The sequence below is a fragment of the Chlamydotis macqueenii genome, chromosome 27, assembly GCF_036417535.1.
Source record: "Chlamydotis macqueenii isolate bChlMac1 chromosome 27, bChlMac1.mat, whole genome shotgun sequence".
Lineage (NCBI taxonomy): Eukaryota > Metazoa > Chordata > Aves > Otidiformes > Otididae > Chlamydotis > Chlamydotis macqueenii.
In genome coordinates, this window is record NC_141582.1 from 1,806,407 (window position 1) to 1,833,540 (window position 27,134).

At 41.7% G+C, this 27,134-nt stretch overlaps 1 protein-coding gene across 2 annotated transcripts; it reads right to left on the reverse strand.

Moving 5' to 3' along the window:
• Nucleotides 1-365: 365 nt before the first annotated feature.
• On the reverse strand, nt 366-24,848 carry ADAM28 (ADAM metallopeptidase domain 28). Of its 2 annotated transcripts, XM_086767753.1 has the most exons (24): nt 24,744-24,848; nt 21,878-21,978; nt 21,172-21,248; nt 19,296-19,374; nt 17,508-17,584; nt 16,277-16,472; nt 15,765-15,827; nt 14,846-14,917; nt 14,143-14,312; nt 13,317-13,401; nt 12,004-12,134; nt 11,005-11,182; nt 10,401-10,490; nt 9,760-9,955; nt 8,981-9,083; nt 8,250-8,406; nt 6,323-6,403; nt 5,646-5,724; nt 4,657-4,747; nt 4,196-4,295; nt 3,876-3,941; nt 3,467-3,544; nt 2,526-2,588; nt 366-2,435 (listed from the first exon to the last, which is right to left on the reverse strand). In XM_086767753.1, exons 1-24 carry the CDS (start codon nt 24,793-24,795, stop codon nt 2,403-2,405), a joined length of 2,418 nt encoding a protein of 805 aa, XP_086623879.1. In that variant the 5' UTR covers nt 24,796-24,848; the 3' UTR covers nt 366-2,402. The 2 variants fall into 2 exon arrangements, with proteins under 2 accessions (XP_086623879.1, XP_086623880.1); XM_086767754.1 differs by lacking the exon at nt 3,876-3,941.
• Nucleotides 24,849-27,134: the final 2,286 nt, after the last annotated feature.

The following is a 27,134-nucleotide window of genomic DNA, read 5'->3' on the forward strand; positions in this document are numbered from 1 at the left end:
GGTTCGGGAGTGGAATCTTAGAAAGGTCATTTAAAAAAAGCAAGTCTCTAGCCTTTCGCTTGCTTCAATTTTTTACATCCTTGGAAAATTCCTGAGGGCTCGCAAAGCAGACAAGGTTGGAAAACATGAAGAAATTGATTTTAAGGTGTCAGAAAAACTTTTCTGTACTATCTTGTCAACCCTTATTGTAAATTTAGTTCAGATTTACTGGCTAACTTGGCAGGGTTTGGCAATACCTGTGAATTATCTTTTTGGTCCAAACTGGGAGTTTTAGGTATTTGGCAATGTTTTAAATTATCCCGCTTTACCCTATTGTCATGTGTTTCATGTGCGAATGCTGATCTTTAAAAAGCAAACCAGCCATCTCCAGTTTAGATAGAATACTTTTAACACAGAAATCTTTGTAAGTACATTAATTACATAAATACATTAATTAAAGTTCATAAAAAGTTAAGTTCTGAATCCTTACACCATGGTCAAACACAGATTAAAATCCATTTCTGACTAAAACAATGATACAATTCTCCAAAGCAGAAGAAAGCTATGCTCTTCCAATAAAATCTACACAAAAAACCCACCTCACTCCTTAAAGTCAAGACTATAATTTCCTCACATCTGTGTTTTACAGAGCTTGATGGGCAACCTCAAAGCACCTAGCCCAAAATAAGAAATTGATTTTATTTAAATTTGCATTTCTGCTGCAGTAAGGGGCACTGCAGATGACCCAGCTCTGCGTTTGAGAAGCGACTGTACAGTTGTGTGTTCAGTGCCTGAACAAGGTTACGTGGATCACAGTTTCGGCAGGTGTGAGCCGCTTTGCGGACTCGAGTAGAAGGTTTCAGCCCATCTGAGGGCTGGGCTTTTTTAAAGGCCTGGTGGGAACCATGCGCAGGCAGAGGTTAGCGTGCAGGATGCTGACCGAGGCCCCAGATCGTGTTTGGCAGTTTGGCAGCCATGTGCTCCTCTCTAGCAAAGCCACCGTGCCCAAGGGCTGGAAACTGCCTTCCTGAGCCACGTGATTTGGATCTCTGTTCTGGTTTTGATCCTGATCCAAACCCCAGTCCAGTTCAGACTGGAACCTCTATAAAATCTTGAGTACTTTGGGTCCAGGGCAATTTTGTTTCTCTCTTTTTTTTTTTTAATTCCTTTTTCTTTTTCCTGGTAAAATTTTTGTTCCTTGAAAAACACTTCTGTGTGCTTTAACTTAAAAATATTGATGCCAACCACATGAAGAATACCAGTGCCAACGGTAACAATAGCATCAGTGCCAGCACCCTCACAGCGTTGTTATCATCAATGCCAACGGTATCATGCAGATGGATGCCAGCAGGCCAGTAGTGTCAACAGCGCTGATGCCAACGGGCCAGAACGCATGAAGAACCCCTCAGTAATAACCCAGTGTGCAAAGCCTCGTGCTGCGACGCTGTCCCACAATAACAACCCCTCTGCCCAGCCAGGTTCTCATTAGCAGCTCTACAATAACATACCCCGGTGCAAGAGCAATTAAAGGAAAACGCCAAGGTGTGTGTATCCTGGAAGGGAGAAATACTCTGATATTTTTGGAGCTGAGGGGCAAATGAAGTAAATGATTAAGGATATTGTTGACTGTGCTTTTCTAAATTTTTCTGTCCAAGGGCAATAGTGGCAGCTGGAGCGCTTTTGGGACTGGCACAGGTCGAGCTCTGGGAGCACTTGCAAGCAGCAAGTGGTTCGAGTCCCGCGTGCTTTGCTTTTGAGCGTATCTCTAGTTCTACCTACTCAACAGAGCATCTTGTTTAACAGATAATCTAAGGATTAATGAAAGGATCTGATCCAAAAGGATCCTTCCAGAATCAATCCATTTCCAGAGTGTAACCTTACTATTCCAAGGCTAGTTCAGGCCTTGAGCCCGCAATCTTCTCTCCAAAGGGCAGGAAGGATTTTTCTTTTTTCAGAACTTGCAACTTGCATGTGAATGAGAAGGTCTGGTGTGCGGCTGAAGAGAAGGCTGCCAAAGATCCAGAAAGGTAGCAAAAAGTGTACAATTTACAAACATACAGTAGCTGTACTTTCCTTGATCTTAGGTCAAGGCAGTGTAGATGCAGTGCATCCACGTCTCGCGGTGGTGGCCTAGGAGTTAAGATGTGTTGGGTGGCTTTCATAACTTACTCCCAGTCTACACCTCAGTGTGGGTAGTGATTCTACTTCGTTTCCTTTTGGACAGTAGCTTCATGTCATCACGAAAGAGTTCCTCGCTGTTTGAAAATCAACCTTTTTCTTTCAAAGCAGCTGTCAGTTTTCTTTTTATTTAAAGAAAACACGAAGACTGTCTTGGTTGCCTTTGCCAAAAGTGGAGGAATCAAGGGACAAACAAATTGTCCCAGAAAATTTCAGGTATCTTGATCAGCTCTACTTCAGAAGTTTCATACTCTGGGATTAATTGGAGGTTTTAAAGCCTGCATGGAAAAGAAAGAGTTAAATCACAATGAACCCGGTGCAGTTTCAGCGAATTACATCCCGAAAGAAGTGCTATTCACATGGGTTACCTTTGGTGGAGGTGGAGGTTTGCCTTTGGGAACTGGGAGATGAGGAGGTTTTCTCTCTGGTGCCTATAACAAAAAAGTCGTTTAAATATCATTGGGCTTTCCTAACACAGACCTCAGCTGCTGCTACTGTTATCTCATGTATTTGCCACAGCATTTTCCTATTGGAAAAGCTAGGAGTGAATTAATCTGTCCATGTACAAGAAGGCACAATAACACAAATGCACAAGGGATATAGATCTCCTGTCTCAGGGGACAACCGCACTATTCTCGATATTTGAATTCATCTGTACTGAGTATCCATGCTCAAATAGACTGCTAAGGGAGCTAACGCTGATCACATACTCGAGGTGTGTGTCGAGGAGAGAACTCTAAAGACAGTGAGATTTAAGTATATTTTATAATCAAGCCGATATTTGCAGTTTTAAAATTATTTTTTATTTAGTCCTGGTCCATCATTCTGCAGGCAGTACCATGTGATTATGTTCGTAGTGTGAAGGTGGTTTGTACACCCTTGGATCAGGTGGACAGGGGGCTCAAATGCTGAGACGGTAAACGTTTGAGGGTGGAATTTTCATTTAAGTGGGATGCTTTGGGTTTATTAATGGCAAATATTAGTGTTCTAGTTTCCAAATTGTTTAAGAATTCAAAATATGTGTGTATATATGTGCATACTAATGGAGATCCCCTCACAAGTGGCATCTTCAGAGACTACTAGATCTCCACAATACAGTGATCATAGCAGATGTCTGCAGCAGCAAAGATGCTCATCATTTGCATTGTGTTTACGCCTGAAATCCCTGTGGTGACTCCTGCCCTAAAGAATATGTGATTGAATGTCTGATATTTTTCAACCACAGTGAGAAACTGAAAATACTGATCAGCATCTGATAGTCATTTGCAACTCAGATGAAAGATGTGGGAAGTTGCAGGATTATACTTACAAAAATCTCCTCTGTATGAGAAGAGGTTGGTTTGGCAGAAGGAACAGGTGGTGGGGGCCCTTTTGGCCTTAGGGCAGGCTGTAAAATAAGATAATACGAAACACATTGACCCTGTATACATTGTGCATACGTGTGCATCCACTTGTTCCCAGGGGAGTGTGCAGGCTTGTGTCCCATATAAAAAGTACATCACTAGGGGTAAAGGGATGCATTCATTTCGGAAGCAGATCTGGGATGCTTTATGCTGTCTGGCCCGGAGAGAACATGCAGGGCCTTATCTGGAGCGCAGTGATTTCCCCAGCCTTCGGGATCAGGTTGTCACTGTGGGTCTCCACCATGGCGTGAAGTGGTACGTGCTGTCTTCCCCAAAGCCAATATGAAAGCAAAGAAATTCTCCAGAAGTACTTACGCTCTGGAGCTGTGGTTTGTTCTCCTGCAGTGGAGGTACAGGAAGGAGGAGTTTCTTATCATTTGTCTGAAAACAGGGAACAGTTAAATTGGATGGAACCACTGCCTTGTGCTTTATCTTTGCATGCCCCTTTACTGCAGAGAGATTACTTGGTGACTTAGCGCCATGTGCTTTCCCCGCTCCCTCCCTCTCAGCCCCAGACAAGCTTTTGAAGCCCTTGTGGAAGTGTAGCACCCTTGGGCTGACAAGTTTTGATGGGTTGACTCCTCAGGTATAGTCCCGGGGAGACTATAGGTGATGCCATGCCTCCTTGCTCTTACCTTCTGGGCAGGTACCGCCAGGACAGGGTGTTCTCTGCATCTTTGTTCCTGATCCACAAAGACTTGGTTTGTGGCTCCAGGTCCCCTTCTGGTCTGGCAGCTGTGCAAATATTACATATAACTGTAAATCTTATTCTGAGGTAAAAAAAAAAGGTGCTGAAGTTGAATGCCTGCCTTTCTCCTATTGGTGTGTTATACAGCCATGTCCTTTCTTTCTGTCTTTCTTCCCCTTACTTTAACTATTTAGGATTAATCTTGAGGGGTACGGTTTCAAGTCTTCAGTCCTCTCCCAACTACGGGATTTCTGAAACAGCTCAACAAAGGTCATGGACCAACTGCCTTGGCTTTCCAGTGACTGATTCCCTCCACCCCCTTTGAAAACCCAAGCGTAAAACCTATCCAGAAGCTGCTTGACTTTAGGGTTCGGTGGGTTTTTTCCCCAACGGGGGTAAGCATTTTACCTTTTCTTGAATACTCGGAAGCGGATAAGTAACACTGCTGCACTTGCTGTGACAGCGAGGACAATCAGCACACCAGCAACAATAGCGAAGCCTGTCAGGGAGAGAGAGCACAAGTTGCTATTTCTTAAAACATCCACTGTTACTAAGCAGTTTCCCATCATGACCATTGGCAATCTAATTTTTTTTTTTTCCCCACAAGATCTAGACCCTGTTTGTCCTCACTCTTGCTCAAGCTTCGGCTGCTTCTCCTGCCACAAATGGTGACGGAAAAGGATATATTCCTGCCATTTTTGCATTACTTGAAGACCGGCCTTATTGCTTGGGCTGCCCCTGGGCCAAACAAACCTAGCCCTTTCCAGCTGTCCTCAAAGATCATTTCAGTGGCATTCCTCTCCTCTTTCTCAAAGGGTGCTACCGAAAACTGGGCACAGGCCTTTGGCATTGTATACAAGTAAGGCTTCACAATTTTCCTCCAACAAAGCTATTCCAAATCCTCAACCAAGCCACGATGTTGAGAGCTGATGGTGCTCTAGTGAGAACAGTGAAAGGCCAGCTCCCTGCAAATGATGGTTGGACTGGATGATCTTTTAGGTCTTTTCCAATCTTGATAATAATTCTGTGAAATTCTGTGATAAAGAAATGATCTTGCCTCCCTCCTTCACAGCAGAGCCTCTGGGAGCTTGCCTCTGCTTGCATTTGAGTGAGATAATACGCTGTGCTTGTTATCTCTGAATGGAGACAGGCAAAGCCTGCTACTCTAAATAATCTCCTGGATGTATCACTTCTGTCAGGTTAGGAAGAAAAACAGCTTGCTCTACTCATTCATACAAGCTGCAGTGACTTAAGGATGTGCAGAAATCAGACCTAGGTATGCAATATCTGCAAAGAAACAGTCTGGCCCCTAGCGTGAGTTCGGGCTGTTGGGACTTAGAGCGGCTCCTCTCAGCCAGCGGATGGCGGTAGCCAGTCTGTGGCCATCCAGTGCTTACCAGTAAGGGCTGACGAGCTGTCACAGGTTGGTGGTGCCCATCCTTCTTCGCACTGGCACTGCAGCTCGTGGTCACACACCTAGGGAAGCACAAAGCCAGGAATATCTTCAGGTTGGAAATATGGGTGAGGCTGATGTCGTAAAATTTCAGTGGCTCTGGATCAGGGTCCTGATAAGCTTATTGAGGGCAGGGCTGGAAACCCCTTTTCCTTTCCCTAAATTTTGACTAAAATTTCAGAGAGTAGCAGTTTCATACAGTAAAGGACAGGCCTGATAGCTATCATGTGCTTTTTGCCAGTGTTTCTACAGTGGAAGGCAAAAAGCAGCAGAGTGGGTCTTTACATCTGCAGGTCTCTGAATGTTCACATAAGATAAGCACAATTACCTTCCCAAAACAGAAGACGACCTAAAGGAATAGCTGTTATACTGTGGCTCAGAGGCGAGGCAAGACACAGAACCTGTGTCCATCTCCTGTGATCTCCTTAGGAAAAATATTGATACCGATCGGGTTAGATTTGCTTTTGTAAAAATATAGAAAGCTTTTAACCCCGCAGCTTTTGCAAATTCCTATCCCAGTGACTTAAATACTGTCATCAATAAGGTCTGTATCTGACACACATAATTTTCTTGGTTTTGTTTTTTTTTTTAAATTAATAGCATCAAATATTCATGTCTTACAGCATGTCCAGTACACTTGGCAGAGCAGTTGGTTGATCTAAAGACGTCTTCGGCATAGACACATTCTCCATTGCTGCACACCTGACATGTACGGGGCAGATGTTAGCAAAGTGATTTATAGCTTTCAGAGTACACAGAGCTTGAAAATTACTGTATAAAGTGATGGAGAGTAAAACGAGGCATAGAAAGAGGTCTGCAAATCACTTAAACCTACATTAGGCATTTGATATGTGGATATAATTTTTAATTTGACCTTCAGGTATTTTATAGCAAAGGGGAATTGCAAAGATGTACAGACATCACTACTTTCCACTCCTCTTCAATCCTTCATCCTTTCCCCCCAACAAGTAGAAATATATAGCAGAGAAATTGAACACAGCACTCAGTGATGCCTAGCACATCCATTATGGAAATAATTAAAGACAGTAATATATGTATAGAATCATAGAATCACAGAATGGTTAGGGTTGGAAGTGACCTTCAAAGGTCATCTAGTCCAACCCCCCTGCAAGGAGCAGGGACATCCCCAACTAGATCAGGTTGCTCAGAGCCTCATCCAGCCTGGCCTTGAACGTTTCCAGGGATGGGGCCTCCACCGCCTCTCTGGGCAACCTGTTCCAGTGTTCTATAACTCGCATTGTAAAAATTTTTTTCCTAATTTCCAATCTAAATCTACCCCCCTCTATTTTAAAACCATTACTCCTTGTCCTATTGCAACAGGCCCTACTGAACAGCCTCTCCCCATCTTTCTTGTAGGCCCCTTGAGGTACTGGAAGGCCGCTATCAGGTCTCCCCGGAGCCTCCTCTTCTCCAGGCTGAACAGCCCCAACTCTCTCAGCCTGTCCTCACAGGAGAGGTGCTCCAGCCCTTTTATCATCTTCGTGGCCCTCCTCTGGACCTTCTCCAACTGGTCCATGTCCTTCTTGTGTTGGGGGCTCCAGAACTGGACACAGTACTCCAGGTGGGGTCTCACCAGGGCAGAGTAGAGGGGGAGAATCACCTCCCTCGACCTGCTGGCCACGCTCCTCTTGATGCAGCCCAGGATGTGGTTGGCCTTCTGGGCCGCGAGGGCACATTGCCTGCTCATGTTGAGCTTCTCATCCACCAGCACTCCCAAGTCCTTATCCTCAGGGATGCTCTCAATCCATTCCTCGCCCAGCCTGTGTTTGTGCCTGGGATTGCCATGACCCAGGTGCAGGACCTTGCACTTGGCCTGGTTGAACTTCAGGAGGTTGGCACGGGCCCACCTCTCCAGCCTGTCAAGGTCCCTCTGGATGGCATCCCTCCCTTCCAGCGTGTCGACCGCACCACACAGCTTGGTGTCATCGGCGAACTTGCTGAGGGTGCACTCTATCCCACTGTCCATGCCGCTGACAAAGATGTTGAACAGGGCCGGGCCCAGCACAGACCCCTGAGGGACGCCACTCGTGACCGTTCTCCACTGGGACATTGAGCCGTTGACCACCACTCTCTGAGTGCGGCCATCCAGCCAACTCCTTATCCACCGAGTGGTCCATCCATCAAACCCATGTCTCTCTAGTTTAGAGAGAAGGATATCATGCGGGACAGTGTCAAAAGCTTTGCACAAGTCCAGGTAGATGATGTCTGTTGCTCATCCCTTGTCCATGTATGATCTCTTAACCCTTCATACAGACATAGTTTGCTGCTGCCACATACATTTGTGTCAGTGAAAAATAATAAGACAGCAGTCAAGCATAAGGAAATGGGAACGATAGCAGTTCCTGTTTGCTTTGTTACTGGTTTATGATAGATGTAAGGCAGAAGGTGTGGGAAATGAGATCAGAGAAGTTTAGTGTCCACTCCAGTCTTCCCTGTTTAAAATCTTTCTCGTCTGGTGAAAGAGCTAATGATATAAGCAAGACTGAAAGAGGGGAAAAATAAGGAGAAAAGCTTTTTCTGTACTAACCATCCCATTCCCACACTTCGTTCCATCGAGAATCATCCCTGGGTCTACTTCTCCATTTCTAGGAAAACTTGCTTTGCAGGACTCAAAAGTCACCAGGCTCCCGTCCCGAGGCATCTCATTCCCCCCAGTGCAGAACAACTTTCCACACATTATATTTCTGGAAGGAGAACAAGAGCTGCTAGAACAACGACACAGCACAGCAAAACTATCTCAGCCGGTCTCTCTTCCACTTGAATTTGTTGTGCCCATACAGGAACTCAAAAAACTGTAGAAAGGAATTTTGGTTTGTGATGTTTTTGGGTTGGTTTATGAGTAGAAGGTGGCAGGTTCTTAGTGCCTTTGGAGTTTATTAGGGAGCCACAGTAATTTGCAGAAATGAGTGTTTAACTGACCTGTCCTCAACTTTGGAGGTTCACCTGAGGTTCAAGTTCCCTATCCAAAAATCCCTTCCCTCTACTTACTTGCACATGCATGCATGCACACACAGTCATCCTCGCAAGCAGGCTTGCACATATGTATGTACTCACTTGCTCTTTCTCTGACTGATCTCAAGATTTGGAAACTAGTTTTCTTACTGTTGTCTTTGCCACAATATTCAAACTGAACAAGATCGGGGGACAAATGGAGATATGTGCCATCTAAAGTAGCGTGCTCTTTGCTTCTGACTCTTAGTTTGAATAGGGATGGTCTCTCTTCCCAAATCCCAGCAAATTCTGTAACACAGTGCTTACTTTTTTTCACATGGGACGTGACTACCTTTTTCTTTTTTGCAGTATCCATAATATACCCCTTTCTCGTTCATCCGGTAGCAGGAAGCTGCACCTTCAGTAGCATCTGTGAAAGAGGAGAATGCAATGGGATCAGTTTAGGTTCTCTGCCTGTGAAAACCAATAATATTCAGTTTCCTTTGCCTGTTTAGGAAATGGCCTTTCCCAGTGATGTTGCCCGTGGACCTAACTGTCTCTCTGGCACTTCATGCGTTAATTCTGCAATGTTATTGTGTGTGTGCAGCAGAACCTAGCTTGTGTATTCTCCCTGATTCTAATTTAAACCTACACACTTTGCCTGGAGAAGGGGCATAGTCAGAACAGGAGATGGTTTAGGACTAGCAAGAGAGTAAGCCACCACATACCTTCAGAAACGTAAAGGCCTGCTAAATTTGGACATTCATTTGAAATACAGACATTTCCTCTTGCTATCAAACAAAGAATGCTCACCCAGCTCCATTCCAAAGATATCTTAACAGCATTGTGCAAAAGAGGAATATCCTTACCACTTCCCATTTCTCCATAAATACATTGTATTGTCTGCTCTGAGCTTCAGCTCACATGATAATAATCATCTTGCAGTGTAAATAGAAAGAGAATAATAAAAATAAAGTGTATGCTACAAATGAGAACTCATTTATATAGATATTCTGTTCCTGATTTACAAAAGGGCTTTGACAATGTCTGCCTCTGTCTTTCTCTATCCTAAGCAGCCTTGTTTTTCAATACCAACTTGTACTCACATGGTCCAAAAGCAGTTTTGCACTGGTTTTCTCGGGTGGGACAGGTACCCATGTAGCAATAGCCTTCGCCGTAGTTGCAGGGATAGCCGTTCACACGGAATCGATCCGCTGGGCAATTCGCCGAATAGCCGGTGCACATCTCAGCCAGGTCACAGTCGTGCTTAACTGCTCGGCAAACAGCTCCTGATTTTTTATACTGGAGGGAGAGAGCAATGCCACACTTAACATGGTGCTCTTCCACGCCATGTAAAAATCACACTGACATAGAGGGCTAAAATTAGGGGAGACAAATCTCATCCTCACTGTACAAGTTGCATGAGAGGCCAGATCCCTATCTCATTTAAAGTTCATTATATCAATTGACATGATTTTTGCCTGGTTGTGTCTCAGCTTTTCTTTCCAGGAGAAAATGGGTAACCAAAATGGTCATTTCTCCAGGATGTTGGAAGATTGAGTGACTTGGTAGTTGTGGTGTAGTCTGGGATGCACAACGTGTGCTTGTCATTACAGTGCTATGTCGGTAATTACAAGTACAGAGGACTGGTTGTTTTGAAAGGTGTATTACTGCTTTCTCATGGGGAAAAGAAAAAATACGTATACCTTGGAAAATATGAGAAGCTAGAGATTAAAAGGAGTCTTACTTGGCAGTTTTCACAGCACTCTCCATGTGCACACTTGGAGCCTGCAGTCAGTTTGCATGTCTCGGGGTCGCAGCAGTCGTTCGTGCACTCCTGTGACAGAACAAGCAATCAGACCTCTGGTGCACGTCTCGCGGTTTGCTCCCCTCTCTACTGCGTTCTCACCAAACCATCCCCTACCTGGTTATCGCGGGACGGAAGGATAGCTAGGACCTGCGCTTTGCTTTTCTGAAAACTGTGCTCACTAGAAGACATGCTAGCCATTGTAAGTGAGCGCATAAAGAATACACAGTGTGTTTGATTATAAAAGTGCTGCTAGAAGTTGTGCAGGGAACTTGGTTATTTCTACCGAGACGGTTTTGTGTGTGTGGCTTTTCCCCTTTCTCAGTTCCTCTCTCAACGCAGTGTGACAAACCATGCAGTTGTCTTTATCAGCATTTGGCACACATTTCATAGGGGTGACTGCATTGCAGATCAGCAATTTGATGACCGCAGTTTCTACAGAAATATTTCAGCTAGCTTTCAACTGGCTGCCTTGGAAACTACCAGAAACCAGCTACTGTACAGCCTCTTCCAAGTATTATTTTATTCCTGGTTGTGTAGATACCTCAGGAGTGCCACAGTCGCATTCCTCTCCTTTTTCCACAAAGCCGTTTCCACAGGATGGAGGTGCTATGATGCTGCTTACATCTGGGATGTTGGTTAAGCAGTTTGGCATGTCACTCAACATGTATTTCTCAAAACTTTGGAGGCTGCAAGAGCTGAATTTCTTGGGGATGATAGAACTGTATTGAGAAAGCAGGAGGATTTGTGTTAAGATCAGCACAGGCAGGGGAAAGCAATACTGTTTACAAGAGAAATTAAACAAGTGACCATCTCCGAAACTATTGGGTGCAACCATTTTTCCAAATATACATATATTAATATAAATACAATGGCTCTCTCTTACTTATAGCAGGAAAAAAAAAAGTGTGGAAACAAAGAGATTAGAAAAAATTAATGTACTAAATGTGAGCACTGCATATAATAAATCCCACATCTCAAAGATTTAAACCTGGTCTACACAATTTGTGCCTGGATGCTTCAGGCATTTTCCACTGGACTGTACAACACAGGCACGGGGTCTTCCGCTAGAGACTAAAATTGAATTAAATTCCTATCTAACGGGTGTTTATTGAAGGTGCAAGCACTTTGTGTGGTTTTCACAGGAGATATCTTCAAGGTAGAGAACAAAAATATACTTCAGGTAAATCTTGGGGGAGCTCTGTCGTCAGAGACACCACAGCAGTTTCATGCTGCCATCACTGTCATGAAGAAATGATTTATGGTTTAACACAAAGGCCCCCACCAAGCATGCAAAGCTAATGCTATCCAAAAATGACTAAATTTTGGGTCGGTTTGGGTTTTTTTTGGTGGGGCAGAGCGTATAGGTATCTATCTGGAAATATCTTACAGGGACCTGGAATTTCTTCATTTTTCTCTTCTTTTTGTATCATTTGTATGGAATGATCTCAGAGGGCAAAAGTACTATTACTCCATTTGCCAAAGTGGCAGCTTATCCAAAGCTCATCCTCAAATGCCGCCAGTGTTTTATCCCAACTCCTACCTGACGGTATCTGTCATGATGCAAACTTTAGCGTTGCACGTGCAGGCCTTGGTGTCGTGGCTCATGCCAAGGTTGTGTCCCATCTCGTGTGCCATGGTAGCTGCAACTGCAATTTCATTTCTGTTGTGATCCTGTAGAGATAAGAAAGGGCTATTATTTCTGTGGGTATTTTAGAAGAAGTAAGAACATCAGACTAGCCAAGTGGCTAAGAAATGGGACAATTTTTCTTCAAGTGAAGTTATCCTTACTGCTGCAGAAGGACTGGTGTGTTGTTCACTCCATGCATGCACCTATGCCACGGTTTATGCTGGATTCTATTATAACAGCAATGAGATTATACTGCTAATGAACATGAGTAACTTGGTATAATTAGTTTTTACTTAAACATGAGGAAGTTAGGCTGCCAAGTAACAACTGAACCCTTCCAACCCTAACCGTTCTATGATTTTATGATCCAAAATTCTTAATCCTTTCTCTGGGTACCTATCTCTGTGCTTAGGGTAATTACCTGTGTGCGATATAATTATTACTCATTACACCGAGGTAACTATTGTGAACAGTGTTGTGCGTGCAAAGAAAGGAAAGGCAGATGCTTTGCTTCGTCTTCGCTCTTAGGTTGTTTTGAATGAAATCCAGATGTAAAACAGCAGGTGGGAGTGGAAGTGCATAAAGCACGAGGCAGCATACTGGTGATATTCTTCCAGCATGACGTTGCAAATCGTGCTGCTACAAAATGCATCCTCCCACCTTGAAAAGCATTCTGATTTTACAGTCATCCTAGGATTGCCTTATGGTGTGGGAAAGCTGGAATTTCATGTGGGTTATTACTCTTACCAACAAGCCCGGCCTCTGGAGCTGGGTGGAACAGTTGAGTTCCTGGTGTTGTTGGTAAAGTTTGGGATCTGTGTTCCTGTTTAGGCTGAAGTTTAAGTACAGTAGTTCAGGTAGCTGTAATTAAGCAGCTAAACTGATGATATACATTATGACAGTCAAAACCTTAAGGTAGAGGCACAAAATCACTTATTTCTCTCCTTTGACTCTATTGGAGCCTGGTACTCCAAATATATGTGTTGAAGTTTGATGTTGGTATTCAGATAACACACACACCATTTGTACTTTCTTTACCCTCTGCACTTCATTGAAAAGAAAATCTCTGACTGTGAATTTCTACAGCCTAATAAAATAAAGATATGAGCCAGACAGAGAACTGAAAGTGTTGTGTACCCAATAATTTTCATCAATGTTCTCTGCTGGTTGAGTAAAAAGCATAGAAAAGCCTTTAAAAAAATAAGATAAACAAAAATAAATCAGACCTGAATAATACCTGCAGAGTATGTGTCACTGCATATGGACTTTAGAAAAGCTAATCCAATCGTTGTCCCCTCAAAGTCATAGCCTCTGGAAGGAAGGAGAAAGGCAGAATGAAATGCGAGGTTGTGGCCAGGAAGCAGATTTGAAGTCAGGTCTGCGTTACCCAGGCTGAAGGCTCTAAGCATAGACTAAGTTCCAGCTCGAGTTTGCATCCCTGATTTAATACCATATTTAACTGCAAATCAGAAATCAATTGAATTCACTTTTCATTTTAGATTTTTACTAAAATTGCATTGCAGTTCATCAGACTTAAAGCATCTGTTTGAGCGTGAGGAGTTTGGGGAGGAGCTCTAATTGTAGCAAAGTGCTTGGATGAATCAGGGCCATTGAACGTGAGCCAGAACAGCGAAGTGAGGGCTGGTTTAGTTTGGCAACGTGCATTTCCCAGCCGTTAACCTCCATGTCATGGCTGCTTAGGTCGTTAGACCGTGCTGCAGTCTCCAGGACACACGACTGTTCTGTGACCAAGCAAGGAAGAGGAGAGACTGGGATGGAGCAAAAGTCCACGTTGCCTGTTTTTGCAGAGATTCAGATAGAAAGGTTAGATACTGTGTCCTAGCAGGTGATTATGCTCCATGAAGAAAATAAAAGCAAGAAGAGAGAGCCTGCATTTATCTTTTTGTGCTAAAATTAGTACAAGTTGGTACTGGAAAGGATGAAATCTGGTCCAGTACAGACAGCATCTCTGATGGGTTGGCGACCAATTATTAAAGAATAAATTCCTTTAATGTATTTAGAAAGGTGAATAGGAATCAGAGTGATACACACGTGATGAGCTGAGCATTGTCATTTCTTTTCCTCTTTAATAAATCTGATAGACGCCACTTTGAGAAACTGTCCAGAGTGAACCCTGCAGCACGACTCAGGAGGCATTTGTCACTGTCTGTCCAGATTTCTAGGCCAATTAAAGCCACGTAGATGTTGATGGCCTTATAAACCTGCAGCAGAGAAACAGTGCTGCTGTAAAAATTAAGTACATTATGAAGATTTGTGAAACAAAAACTTATCCTAGTAATTGGTTCACTTTTGTCACTTGCAGTATAGCCCACTCAGGCTCTGAAGTTGCACCAAAAAACAACAAAGAAAATATGAAATCTCATTTTCCCCCACATTCATATCAACTATAAGAAAGACTTTAAAAACCTTTTAAATTCCAGCAATATTTTTTAAGGAATTTGACTTGCAAAAGACATACATAACTGAATCGCTTGATTCTTTTTGAAGGATTTCAATCATTCACTTTAATAAGGGTTAAGAACATAAGATGTAAATCTTTCTTTATAGAAATCTCATATCTGAAGGCAAAGAACAGGATAATATGGATGGATACGTTAAATTTGTTTCATAAATTACAATGAATTTCAGTTTCCATTATTTCCTACATGTGATAATGGAAATTCATTATGATTGCAAAAGAAAAAAATGATAAATCGCTTCTATTTCAATTTCACATCGCTGTATTTACTCTTACCGTGTTGATGTAATTGACTATTCCAAATATCCTTTGTCTTACAGTTTTAACATCTTCCTCATACTTTTTATACTGAAAAAAAATTAATATAGTATGTTAGGAAAAGGAGAGGAAAAGTTATTTATTCAGAAAAGGAATATTCCAAACCACACCACACCTGGTCTACTTATTATCATCTTTTCAATGTACTATTTTATCAGACAGTGTATTTCAAGATGAAACCCTTTTAAAATGTGTCTGTGTGTGCAGGTTGCTGAAGAGGACAGGCACTGTATTGTGTCTCCTGAATTCTCGGCATCTCCAGCTGGGATTTAAAAAAAAAAAACAGTCACCTGAGGAAATCCTATTCCCAACCCAAGTCAGGGTAGCACTGGAATTGTGGTAGGAGCCAGGGATGTGAGCAGTACCTCCTTCGAAACACTCGCCTCTAGCTGGTTGTCCTGGTTCTGGCCAGGATAGAGTTAATATTCACCTGAGCTGGGAGGAGAACCAGAGCTGGTGGCCCCTATGGGGCATCCAGCTAGGATAGTTAACTAATTAGCTAACAGCTGGGGTTAATTTACCCAAATTAGCCCAAGGGCTGTTCCATCCCATCTGACATCGCGCTCAGTGTATCAGTGAGGAGGGTGCTGAGGGGAGCTTCCTTCTATGTGGGAAGAAACTGGGTGTGGGGATTTGTTGTAAGCCATTGTACTGTATTTGTTTTCCACCACTGTTTTGGTTTATTCTGTTTTTGCTCTTAAATTTATTTTTTTTTTGTTCCATCTCAACCCCTGTGTTTTTGCTGCCTTTTGTTTACCAATTCTCCCTTCTGTCCCACTGGAGGGTGGGGGGAGTGAGAGAGAGACTGCATAGTCTGGTCCCGATCGGGGCTGAACTATAACACTGGTCAAATGGAAAAAATAATTTCAGTACTTACCAAAGCATTGTCTGCAACTATGTAAACTTCCAGATACTTTTTTGCTTTCAGGTATGCTTTCATCTAAAGAAAAGATAAACTTAAATTACTTCTAAGGCCCGTTTCAGTCTCAGCCTTCAGAATTTCAAATTCATGCGTTAGTTATGAGGGTATTTTTTTAGCTAAGTCATTTAGAATGGGACTGCCTTGTTTTAAAATGATGAAAGGTAGCCTAGATATTAAAATGATGAAAGACAGGCTAGATATTAAGAACTATTTGAATGTTTAAAGATGCTCATGGGCACCTATTAGTACATGCAGGAGAGCTTAACTCAGGTGGTGACTCCGAAGTCTCAGATCTGTGAGATTTTGCACTGTTTTTTAAGATCTGACTATGCTTCACTGTTTGTGATCGCTTATTTTCTGGAGGTGCCACCAGACAAAGTGAGACTTTGCTACTCACAGAGTTCTCCTACGGCTGCAATTTCTTTCTGACATGTACTTACGGTACTGTTGCTTGACTACGTACTTACTTCTGGACTGTTGCTGGATTTGAAGATATCATTGATGGGGTCATTTGAATCCGCTTCCCAGGTATTATTGATTAGACCACAGGTTTTTATGGACTTTTGTTCGAGTTTCTCATACTTATAGATGGCATGTTCGTCTCTGTCTGAAGTTCCCAAGGGTTCAATGAGGTACTTCTGACCATGGGTCTCAAAATACCCACTAAGAAAATTAGTTAGACTGTGATCTTTTGAATCCACAGGACTGAGTCAAGATAGCAACATCATCTCTAACAGCGTTTAGCCCGAGCGTACAGACCACTGCACGCACTGATGCAATGAAATGGTTTGGCAACATGCAGGCAGAGTCTACAACAATTTAGAAGCAGAAATCAAAGCTGCTGAGTCAATTGGAAGATTTGGCTGGTCAGTGGAGTCTCTGAGTAGGAGACTGTCAGTCAAAAGGAAACTGGTTTAGGAATGAACTAGATTTAAATTTGGGGGGTTTTGTGCTAACAGTTGACTGAAAAGTGAATTTCGGTTCAGTGGGGAATTCAAAGGTAGGTTTTCATCTTTAATTGAGATGAAAAGCTGAAATATTAAAAAGAATTAAGAGTTTTGAATCATTTCGAGCAGCAAATGTCAAAATAAGTATTCTTTGTTAACATATAGACTCAAAAAGATATGCAAGAAGTGTTCATGGAGGAAGTCTGGGTTTTGGCAAAACCCTGTTAACCACTGGGAAAGTGCTCTGCTGCAGCTTCTCAGACTCAACAGCCATCCTCTTGCATTTTTATTTTATATCACTGTGCCTTCAGTGATCAGAAATGAGCACATTCTTTTAAACGAGCTTTTCAAACAAAAGCTTGAACTTCCTGACCCTGTAACTGCTGTAGCACTGAAAATAATGTCGCCTTCTTGTGAAGTGTCAGCAGAGCTTCCTACAGCTTAGAAGCATCAACCCTAACGGTTTACTGTAAGCACCAGCTTACTGGTGCTTACTGCTATGATTTATGGCCGGCTCTAATGTGGAATTAGTCATATAAATTTATTGGTATAGATGTTTCTGAAACTGAAGTAGAAAGGTAACTTTTTTCCCCTTCTTTCCCTTTTTTTTTGGGAAAATAGTTTTCTCGTAAGCATGAATAAAAGATAATACCCCTTATTTATGTATTTCTATTTAAATTAAAAAATTTATCCTCATAGTGTACGTATATTCTGCCATTGGTACCCTCTGGGAACCAAACCTCCATCTTACCTTAAACCGTTGCAAGCACTGATGCTTGCTGTGGAGTCAGTGTCATTCTGAATATAACCTTCATAATAACAGTGATCCTGTTTGGAAAGAAAAAATACGTTGTCAAATTGGGCCATGTCTCACTGGCTGCAGTGAATTGGCCTAGATCCAGTGATTCCAGGAGACATAGCTACCTTTCTAGCTACAAGCTGCCACAAACTATGCTGTCTGAGGAGATTCTTAAAATGAAAAAAGCTGGTGACCATTTCCACTTTTGCTTCAATACCGTTATTGTTATCCGCCAACAGAGTGACCCAGATTGTGACAAATCCAGTCATGATGGGCTCACAGTAAATGAAAAAAAAGAATATGCATATTCACTGCTCAAAATTAAGCATACACTGATGTACTTTGCTGAATTAAGGTCCATACTGGATTATTTTATTGTGGCCAAACTTCAAGGAAACACCCTTTAATATTAACCCAACAATTAAATGCATTAACTTCAATGAGATTAAAATGCATGTATTACATTAAAACATATGATTAGGGGAAAAAATTTCATGACTTAATTGACTTAAGGATCTGGGGTCTAATGAACACTTCTGTGTTCAGAGAGACTTCAAAGTCACTGAGGTATTGTGGAAAATTTTACCCATAGCATTTTCCTTAATAGATTTTGTAAGAGTCACCTATAACTTAGTGTTCAAACCTGCCTGCGCTGTGCCTTTTCTTTTCTCATAGCTGTTTTGTTTCAGTTTACAATTTATTTGCCTTCCTTCCATGACACCGTGACAACTTTTTACGGTGAAAAAGACATCCACAAAGTGAAAATCGCTAGAGAAAGAAGTGGAGAATTACTCTCCATCTTTTGAGGATACAAGAGAAACAACTCCAGAGATCATAAAGTATCTGTAATGCAGGAATTCCTTACTCAGTGAGCTGCACAGGTAGGCCAGTCTGAGATTGTCTTTTACCAGGTGTAGGTGCTATTTGCTTTTCACAGAATCAATTCAGGGAGTGAAAATAACCGAAGCAATCAGAAATGGCATATTTTCTCACCAAAAAAAAAAACCCAACCCAGAATCCGTTATGCACATTTACTTCACTCAGGATATTCCTGTTCCTGCTAATCGCTCCATGACAGACAATTAGGGTTTGTATTCCAAATTACAGGTGTTAAAACACAGAGCATTACATTGGACACAAAGCTTCAGGTGAGAGCTTTGTTGGAGAAAAGACCCATGAGCGCCCAGTTAATTAAAAATAATTTCTACAGTGACTTCCTTTGTGTCTGAATCTGAATAACTGATTTGTCATGGCTCAGAGCAACCACCTGGGGTAACCTGCAGCGTGTTTGCTGTGAGCGTGGGTGGTAACGTGAGCCAGTGAGGAAATGTGGCTTTATCTGAATCTATGATCTCATGGAGATTAGGTTGTAAAAGCGAGTCCCGGAGTTGCGCAGAATAAGCAAAGTCAGGAGGGCAAAGTCAGAAGGTAGAAAGCAGTGGAATCATCCTGGCTCCACTCCCTTTCCTGACAAGAGAGAAAGATTTGGCTCAGAAAACAACTCATCAGCCACCAAGGTGAAAAGTGGTCATCTTCTTGAAAGGCAGACTGTGTATCTGATTCTCAGTGTGGCCCCGCCAAACTCACGGGTCGCATCTTTCCCGTCCCTTCAGAGGCATCCTAAATCACAGTGCTTAAAACCTGGATTTAAAAATCCTTTCTTTGTCTTATATGTGCTATTATTTCATTAATTTCATATGGACTTCCTCAAGTATGAGGGAAGGAAACTTTTTTCATTACCTTGATCTGAGGGCTTGTTGTTATTTGTCGACCGTCATCAGAATAAACTGTTTCAGTATAGTCTCTAGCTAATAGATGCCTGCAAAGAGTCAAGTGCAATTATTATTCAAAATAAATTGTAGTCATCTAGAAATGAGGCAAAAAGTATGTAGGGAATTGAAATGATTACTCAGGTTATTATTAGTATCAAAAAACTAGGGAAGCAAAGCTACTGGGTGGGGAATTCTGCCTGTTTGTAATCCTTACTCAGACAAAGGGTCATTTCTAAAATAAGAAAGCAATTAAAGCCTACTTATTTCATTGCTATAAGCTAATCTCCTAGTAGATCTGAAAGTAAATGTATCATTACATATGCAATATTGATTTTTTTTTTTGGCCTCCAATTTGTTTAGACGTTTCCACCACTCCACAGTGTGTGTGAAATGGTACTGTTCTGTTCTCTTCCCAGTTCGCCCCCACTGACTATAAGTAGCAAAGATCTAGGTCAGTGGAAAAGCTGCCTCCTCTGTTTCACGTGTGCCCGTGCATACATGTTATGTGTACATGGGCACACAACCAAGAGATTCTGTGCAGAGATCACGCAAACATACATTTGTCCAATTTTTTTTTGCTCACAGCTTTTTTATAACTTTGCTAGCACAAGTTCTCATCTTTGTAATCACTCTGTTGGAACTTGATTTTTCTTTTCTGCCTAAATAAAACTCTATTTTTGTACACATATGTGTTCCTGAACCTTCAAAAGGGGACATAGTGACTGTGGAATAAATTACTGTGCCTTTGGGTTCCTTGTTAGCGTACACATTTGTGATTTGCTCTGGAAGGCCAGATCCTACACGGCTCTGCGCAATCCAGCTGCTGTGCAGAAGAGCACTGAGCGGATGCTCAATGTTAAGCCTGGGCTGTGGTCTTACTAAACCAATAGCAAAGCAAGCCTGCATTCACTCCTGTTTGGGCATCTACCATAAACTGCCACAGTCCCATTTCTTTTTAAAGAGTGGGGTTTAGTATAATATAATTTCCCTCTCCACCCCCGAATATTTAGATTAGATTAAAATAGGGGCAAACATTTAATTATAGTCTATATTTAACATGAACTGATTATAGTACTATTGTATTTACACAGTCGTTAGAAAAGCGCCTATTAAAGCAGGCTTGTTTGCTCCCACATTAAATATTACGGTGGACCCAGCAAGCAGAAAATCACAACTGCTCTTTGTTTGTGTTGCTCTACAGCTTTGGACTTTACTCTGTGTACTTTGTTCTGTAACAAAGCCCGTTGCTTCTCCGAACCCTCTGCACGGCCTGATGAAACGCTGTTGATATCTTCAGCCGAGGAGGCAAACTCTCCTCGCTTTCGGTTTCCATACAGTGTTTTGGCAATGCCAGGTTTTATTAGGAGTTCTGGAGGCCAAATTATTAAGGATTATTGAATTTCTTAGTACTGTTTGCCCTTTTGGAAAACCATATAGAGCCAAGACAGCCCCATTTTGTAGATATTTCTCTTGTTCTTCTCCGTAGTTTCTACCAGCTTAGAACAAATAAATATAACCCATAGACTATCTATGGGCACAGAAAACTTATTGAATAATATGAAAACCTTAAACATTCAGTGAATTTAGCCATTTGGGAGAGCAGAGTTGGCAGTATAGGCGAGTCACTCTATCATGACAATGTCATACACGTGTATCACATTACCCAAATCGTGACATGATGCTTTCTCTCCTCTCTTCTTCTTTCATTGGAGTTGAAAGGCTGTATTTACCAAAATACCTCTGTCTCACAGGAGCCTAAATCCCATTTCTTTGTATCCTGAGTGCCCTACAGAGCCATGCACAGTGAGGAATAACGCTCAAGGAAAAAGTTGAACTGAACCTACTTGTTTTTTTGTAGGTGCAGTATGACTTCCTCCCCATTGGCTTTGATTCCATACTCCATTGTGTCATCGTATTTTGTCTGTAAACAGATTTAAGTGTTAGAATATGGACTGTTACAATTTCTGGCCTCACTAAGAACTGGCTCTTACTAAGTTGCTAACTGCAGTCTTTTCCTTCTCTTCCCACCAAAAATAAGTATTCTGGCAGTTATAGAATAAGCAGGAGATCACTCTGTTTCATATTTTTTAATTAGAGGAACAAATTCAACTTTGCAAACGTATTTCTATAATCATAAGCACATACCCTGCATATTTGGGAAAGTGCTGAAGCGGATGCTTAAATTCAAACATTTTCACAACTCTCTTGAAGTATGCAAGAGCATGCTTAGTTTTAAGCATTTGATTTAATTTACTTCAAATTAAAATGTCCTTTGGTTATTAAAAATCTGAGTAGTAGACCTACATCTTTGCAGAGATATGAGTACAGAACTGTCACTGATGGCATACGGGTACTTCCCTGCATACTGAGCGCATCTCACTGCCCGTCTTTACCAGACATGGGATCGCTCTTCCAGGTTTTCTCTTTCATTTCATTTTGCAAGATTACCTGGCTTTAAATTCTCTTACCCTTAAAAACCAAAGATACTCTGACTCCAGAAAACCTTCCCCATCTCCCATAAAAAAAAAAAAAAGTTTTGTCTTTTAATACCTCATTGTTTCCTTTTACATCTCTTTTATGTACTGTGTGCAATTTCCGTGGATAAACTATTTCATATTGCTCAACTCCAGGTGGTTTCTTGCTTGTGCTCCCTAGGAAGAAACAGATGTATATTTATGACATCAGAGTATTAACTTATTCTATACCCTATTTCATGTCTGTCAAGCATGATTCTTTTGGGCTGTATGGTCATTCATCTCTTGCACCACTTGTTTCTCATGCGTTCTCTGCACTGGCTCTGGTCTGCTGAGCAGTCACCCCATCAGGTGACCTGGCCTGAGGTTTGTTACCTGTCTGGATTTCTGATGAGTGACATACCTGGCTATTACCCGATGTCAAAATATTTTATGCAATTTGCTTTGGATTTCTTTCCCCAGCACCAATCGGCAGTTTTGAGCACCAACATGCTAAACCAGCTATGCGAGGTGCAGCCTTTGCCTTCGCATTTTGCCTATGACATGAATTAAGTTACTCGGTTCCATGAAACTAGTGATCTCCAAACCTTATCACATGATGACATACAAGTTAAGACTACTACTAGGCAAATAAACTCATACAGTTCACTACAAGTCTGGAACAAGCCTAGATTTCTCCTTCAGAAAGCTTTTCAGTTGGTCTTCTCGCCTAAATGCTTGTCAGAGGACTTTGATAAATACAGTCTCACCTATTGGGCCAGATTGAGGGTAGTTACATACTGGTGACAGCAGAAGCACTGGAGAAGGCATTTGAAGAAGGCTAGGTGAAATAATAGGAGATAGGCAGTCAACTAGGAAGATCTTAAAGATGGTAAGGAATCCAGAAGATTGGTTCCATAACTCGCATTTTTTACTGATCTTACTTGTAAGGTGCGTCTTGTGTCGGCGGTGGCTATAAAGAACTTGCTGAAAAAATATAGTGCTGATGAAAAGTGTTTCTTTTTATTTTCTGCTTCTGAGCCTGAGTGAATCTTGACAAAAGTTAATTTGTGGCATGACTTGCAGGGGTGCTCAGCACACATTGCATCATTTGAAGTTAATAATAGCAGCTCGTGGACAGCGTTTGAGAAAACAGGGTCAGGCAAGGGATGCGTTAGTGTCCAACAAGGCAACGGCAGGTTTTATATGCCTCCTAAGCTCTTTAATCTCCTACAAAAGGTCATTTAACCCAAATGGGCAAATTCTTGAGGGCTCAGCACTAAGTGCAAGAGCCTGCATTTGGAAAAAAAAAAAAGAAACCAAACCACAAACAACAAAGAGAGAGCGCAACTTCCATTTTAATTGTCTGCCTCAAGGCCAGATTTTTACAAGAGTGGGACACCCAATTACTGTAATTCTCTAACTCTGGAACAACAGAGCGCATCCTCCTGCAAATTGTTCCACTGAAATAAACAGATTAATTCTTCATAACTGGTTTATTTCATTACACTCTTTCCAAAAATAATTGCATATTAAACTTGGTTGTATCTTGACAAAGCTAAGTGCTGTAGAGAAAGGCGTGATGGTGTGATGGTAATAACTCCTCAGAAGTTCTCTTACATCAGCTGAGCCCTTACGCAGCACCCAGTAACTATCCATGCACGTGGTGTCAGCAAATACCAAGTGCAGGTTTGTTACTGTAATTTTTATATTTTATTTTAAGCAACTAGTTATGTTTACTTTAAAAAAAAAAATATTTTGCTTTGTAGACTTAGTCTTTCCATGAGCTTGAAGTATGTTCTTACATAATGATCACAGGAATATCTCAGGCCTCTCAGAACGGAGTTCTGTGTCCCGATTTTATCTATCCACTCTCTGTTGCAGGCTCTTTCTACAAGGCCAACTGCAGCCCAGGTGGTTCAAGTTTAGGCTAAGAGTTGAAGGGAGACTCAGAACTAAACTTGTCCTTTTCCTGCAGTGTCATACAAACTGCATTTCGAGGAAAATGGGTTAGTTTTGTTCTGGAACAAACTGTTTCTTAGAGGTGGTTTTCTTACTAAACTCTGTATAGTGTCTGTGTCTAGCTTCAGGCATTGTCTTGGGTCAGTAGCTGTATGGAGGAAAGGAATTCCTTCGGCCTCGTATAACAGCTAGAAAAAGTGCTAATAAGGAACAAATAATAATGTACTTTCCCAAGAGCCCGAACCAGGAAGAAAAACCATGAGTGAGGATTTCATTGACAATGAAAGTTTGATTTTGTTAATAAACAAAATGCAGAACACCTTAAGCATCAGTACTGTGCACATTGTCAGATATCCTGTGCAGCTAATGAAATCATAGATACCTGCCTGAGTACAAACTGCCTGTCTAATTATGTACAGAAAACCTGGGCGTGCTTGTGCATGCCAGGCTCTGAAAAAAATCTGTTCCCTGTTGACATGAACAGAAAGAAACAATGCACATGGAAAAAAAAGTGGAGTCTGTTAAGGTTAAGTCGTATGTGCCTACTCATAACCTAAAGTATCACATGGGTAATAAGGGTGCAAGCTATTGTAATGCAGGTAATGTCATTAATTGAATTCAAATAGAAGTATTTTCTTTTACGACTAAAGCACTGTCAGATTAAGAAGTTGTCGCAATTGATTAAATTGTCCGCTCACTTGCAGGGAAAGTACTTTCTTAATTGGCTCCCAGAACGAACCGGTTCTGGGTCTTTAGGCAGTCGGTGGCCAGTTTTCACACAGGTAAATAATTCTCAAACTAGAGAATTTTAGATAATCGCTTTGAACAGAAGGAGAAAAAAACAAGCGTCCCTAACTTCAACAAAACTTTTCGTTCCTATGGCTTTAATTCACTGTTCTTCAGTACTGTCTACAGGTGAATAATAAAAAACTCATAAAAGCTGTACAAAGTTATCCGTAGCAACCACTGATAAAGGATAAAATAGTTTTAAAAAGCCATACCTTGTTGGAGAAAATGTAGCAAAACAACAGAAACAAGTAGCGCGTTAGTCATCTCGATTACGCTTGTCTAGCCGTGGTCGCTGTGGTCTGGGACAGATGGGTTCCCAGGCTGTCTGCGGGGAGAAGTCCTCTCTTGTGCACTGAATGAGGAGGAGCCACTCGCCTTTATTCTTGTTCCTATATGAGGAAGTGTTTACTAAAGGTGTTGCACAATTTTCAAGTCACGGAGTGTTACAGCAAGCGGAAGTTCCTGCTGGTTAGTTAATGTCACACGGATTGTGATATATTGATTACTTCTGTGAAATAAGTTCCCTAAAACAGTTCTTCAGGAAAAATAAATAAATAAAGGAAGAGGGAGGTTGGAGTGGTCCCAGCACTGTCTTTTCATAGTCTGGCTGGCAAAAAGCTGCCAGAGAAACAGTGGGTGCCGCTGGTGGCTCGAGGAACAGGAGCTTTTCAGGAGGTTTAGGGTAAAACAGGTACGCAGGGCTGGTGTTCAAGATGTGTTTCAGATGACCATTGAATCCATCCGGAAGGGAAGGGCTTAGAGCCCCAGCAAAGACAGACGGAGTTCTGGATCTGTGAATCATATCTGCAGTATAAACACTGAGTAGGTCCCCTTCTGCCCCTTCCCTCTCCATTAGTAATGTTTGCTTGAGGTTTGTGGGATAATGTCCAAATGGAAGGGGATGCAGACAAGTGAGCAATCAAGGTGACACCTGCCAAATAATATTCTAAAAATCTGTGCTAGAGACTTACCACATTGACTGAGTCAGTTGTAATAGACTAGTACGAAGTGCTTCTTAGGGCCACAGCTATCGACAGAGCCGCTTTACAGAAGTTTAGCTTTTCATATGTTAGAGAAGGTATTACAGAGTACGCGGAACTAGAACAGATCCTGCTGTACACTGCAGGATATGAATACAAATTTATATTTGCAATATACATCACACAGTAATATATATTCAGGTATTACATTCATTTATAAATAAATATAGCTATATACATCCACAGGAGCATTTTTGCTGCCATAACTAACAATAGTTCACACTTCTAATAGAAATGGTGTTGGATAACTCTTTTTGTCTCAGGTATGTGTTGAAAAGTTCTGATTTTTTGAACATTGAAACCTGAAATTGTGAATTCAAACTTTCCCCTTAGATTTTACTAAATTTCCAGACATTCTGGGACAAATTGTGAGCTACCAACAAATGGGCTTTCAGCTTTCTTTAAGGACAGAATAGTACTAATTAATAACAATTCATGTGCAATGCTGATTGCAATAATCAACTTGAGTGTAAAACTGGGAATTTAATAGTAAAACTTGGTTCTAAGACAAGAGCCTGGTTATCGGTGTGTCTTTATTTTGTTTAGACATTTACAGTGAGGCGAAGTGATTTTAAAATGAATGTAAAATGCTGCTGAGCAGAAGCAGGGGACCTTCCCGTCTCTTTGCACTGCTCTGCAGTGGTGCAGGTGATGGTGCAGGTGATGCTCTGAGCAGTCAGTAGCACATTTTTACAGGGGATGCAGAAGTGTAAGTGTAGACCAGACACGTTGTCTGCCCTCTAAGCTTGCTCCAAGGTGTACTAGTGCAAACACTGTGTTCTTCAAAAGTAATGCTGGGTTTGAACAATCTCTGCACACATTTGAGATGTCCTGGAGCAGAATTAGTGGCAGGAAAAAGAGGAAAAGGGCATCTGTCCGCCAGAGTCCTGAGAACTACTCTCAGATCTCTTCTCCACTGTAGGACTGGAACCCAGCCAGTTTATCATAACTCACATCAATATTAATCTCCGACGTGCTATTGTAACAGCACTGATTTTAGCTAGTGCTGTGCTCTGACAAAGGACACCTTTCTGGATGGACCTTCTGTCTCCTCCAAGTGCCCTGGGAGCTGAGCCTGCCTGGGACAGAGCTGCAACCTGACACTCCTGGGACAGGAATGCTTTTTGGTAGCAGCTTCTTTGGGATGGTATAGCTTGGAGACAGAGCGAACTTACTTTCTGTAAGAAAAGTTACATACCACACCAAACCGTGTCGCCATCTCAGGTTATGAAAGAGCACTTCAGGCAAAGAATTCATGAAGCATCATTGTGAAAGGTTTGGATATAGGTCACTTCAGTCGCAGCAAGCATCAGAGAGGAGCTGTGTCATTTAATTTATGTTGGTGTCTTTTCAGTTCTGTAAAGATAAAGCTTAGTCTAAAAGGCAGACAATTTAGTATTTAAAATGTTATATGAATGGAAATAAGCAGTGCATTCTTGGACTACATCTTTGCCTTACCAAAATAATTAAGAAAAATAATTGTGAAGAACTGGTTTTAAAAATGAGTGGCTGCTATCCAAGCATTTATCTCAGCTCTTTCTCTTTGCGTGACGCACTTGAAAA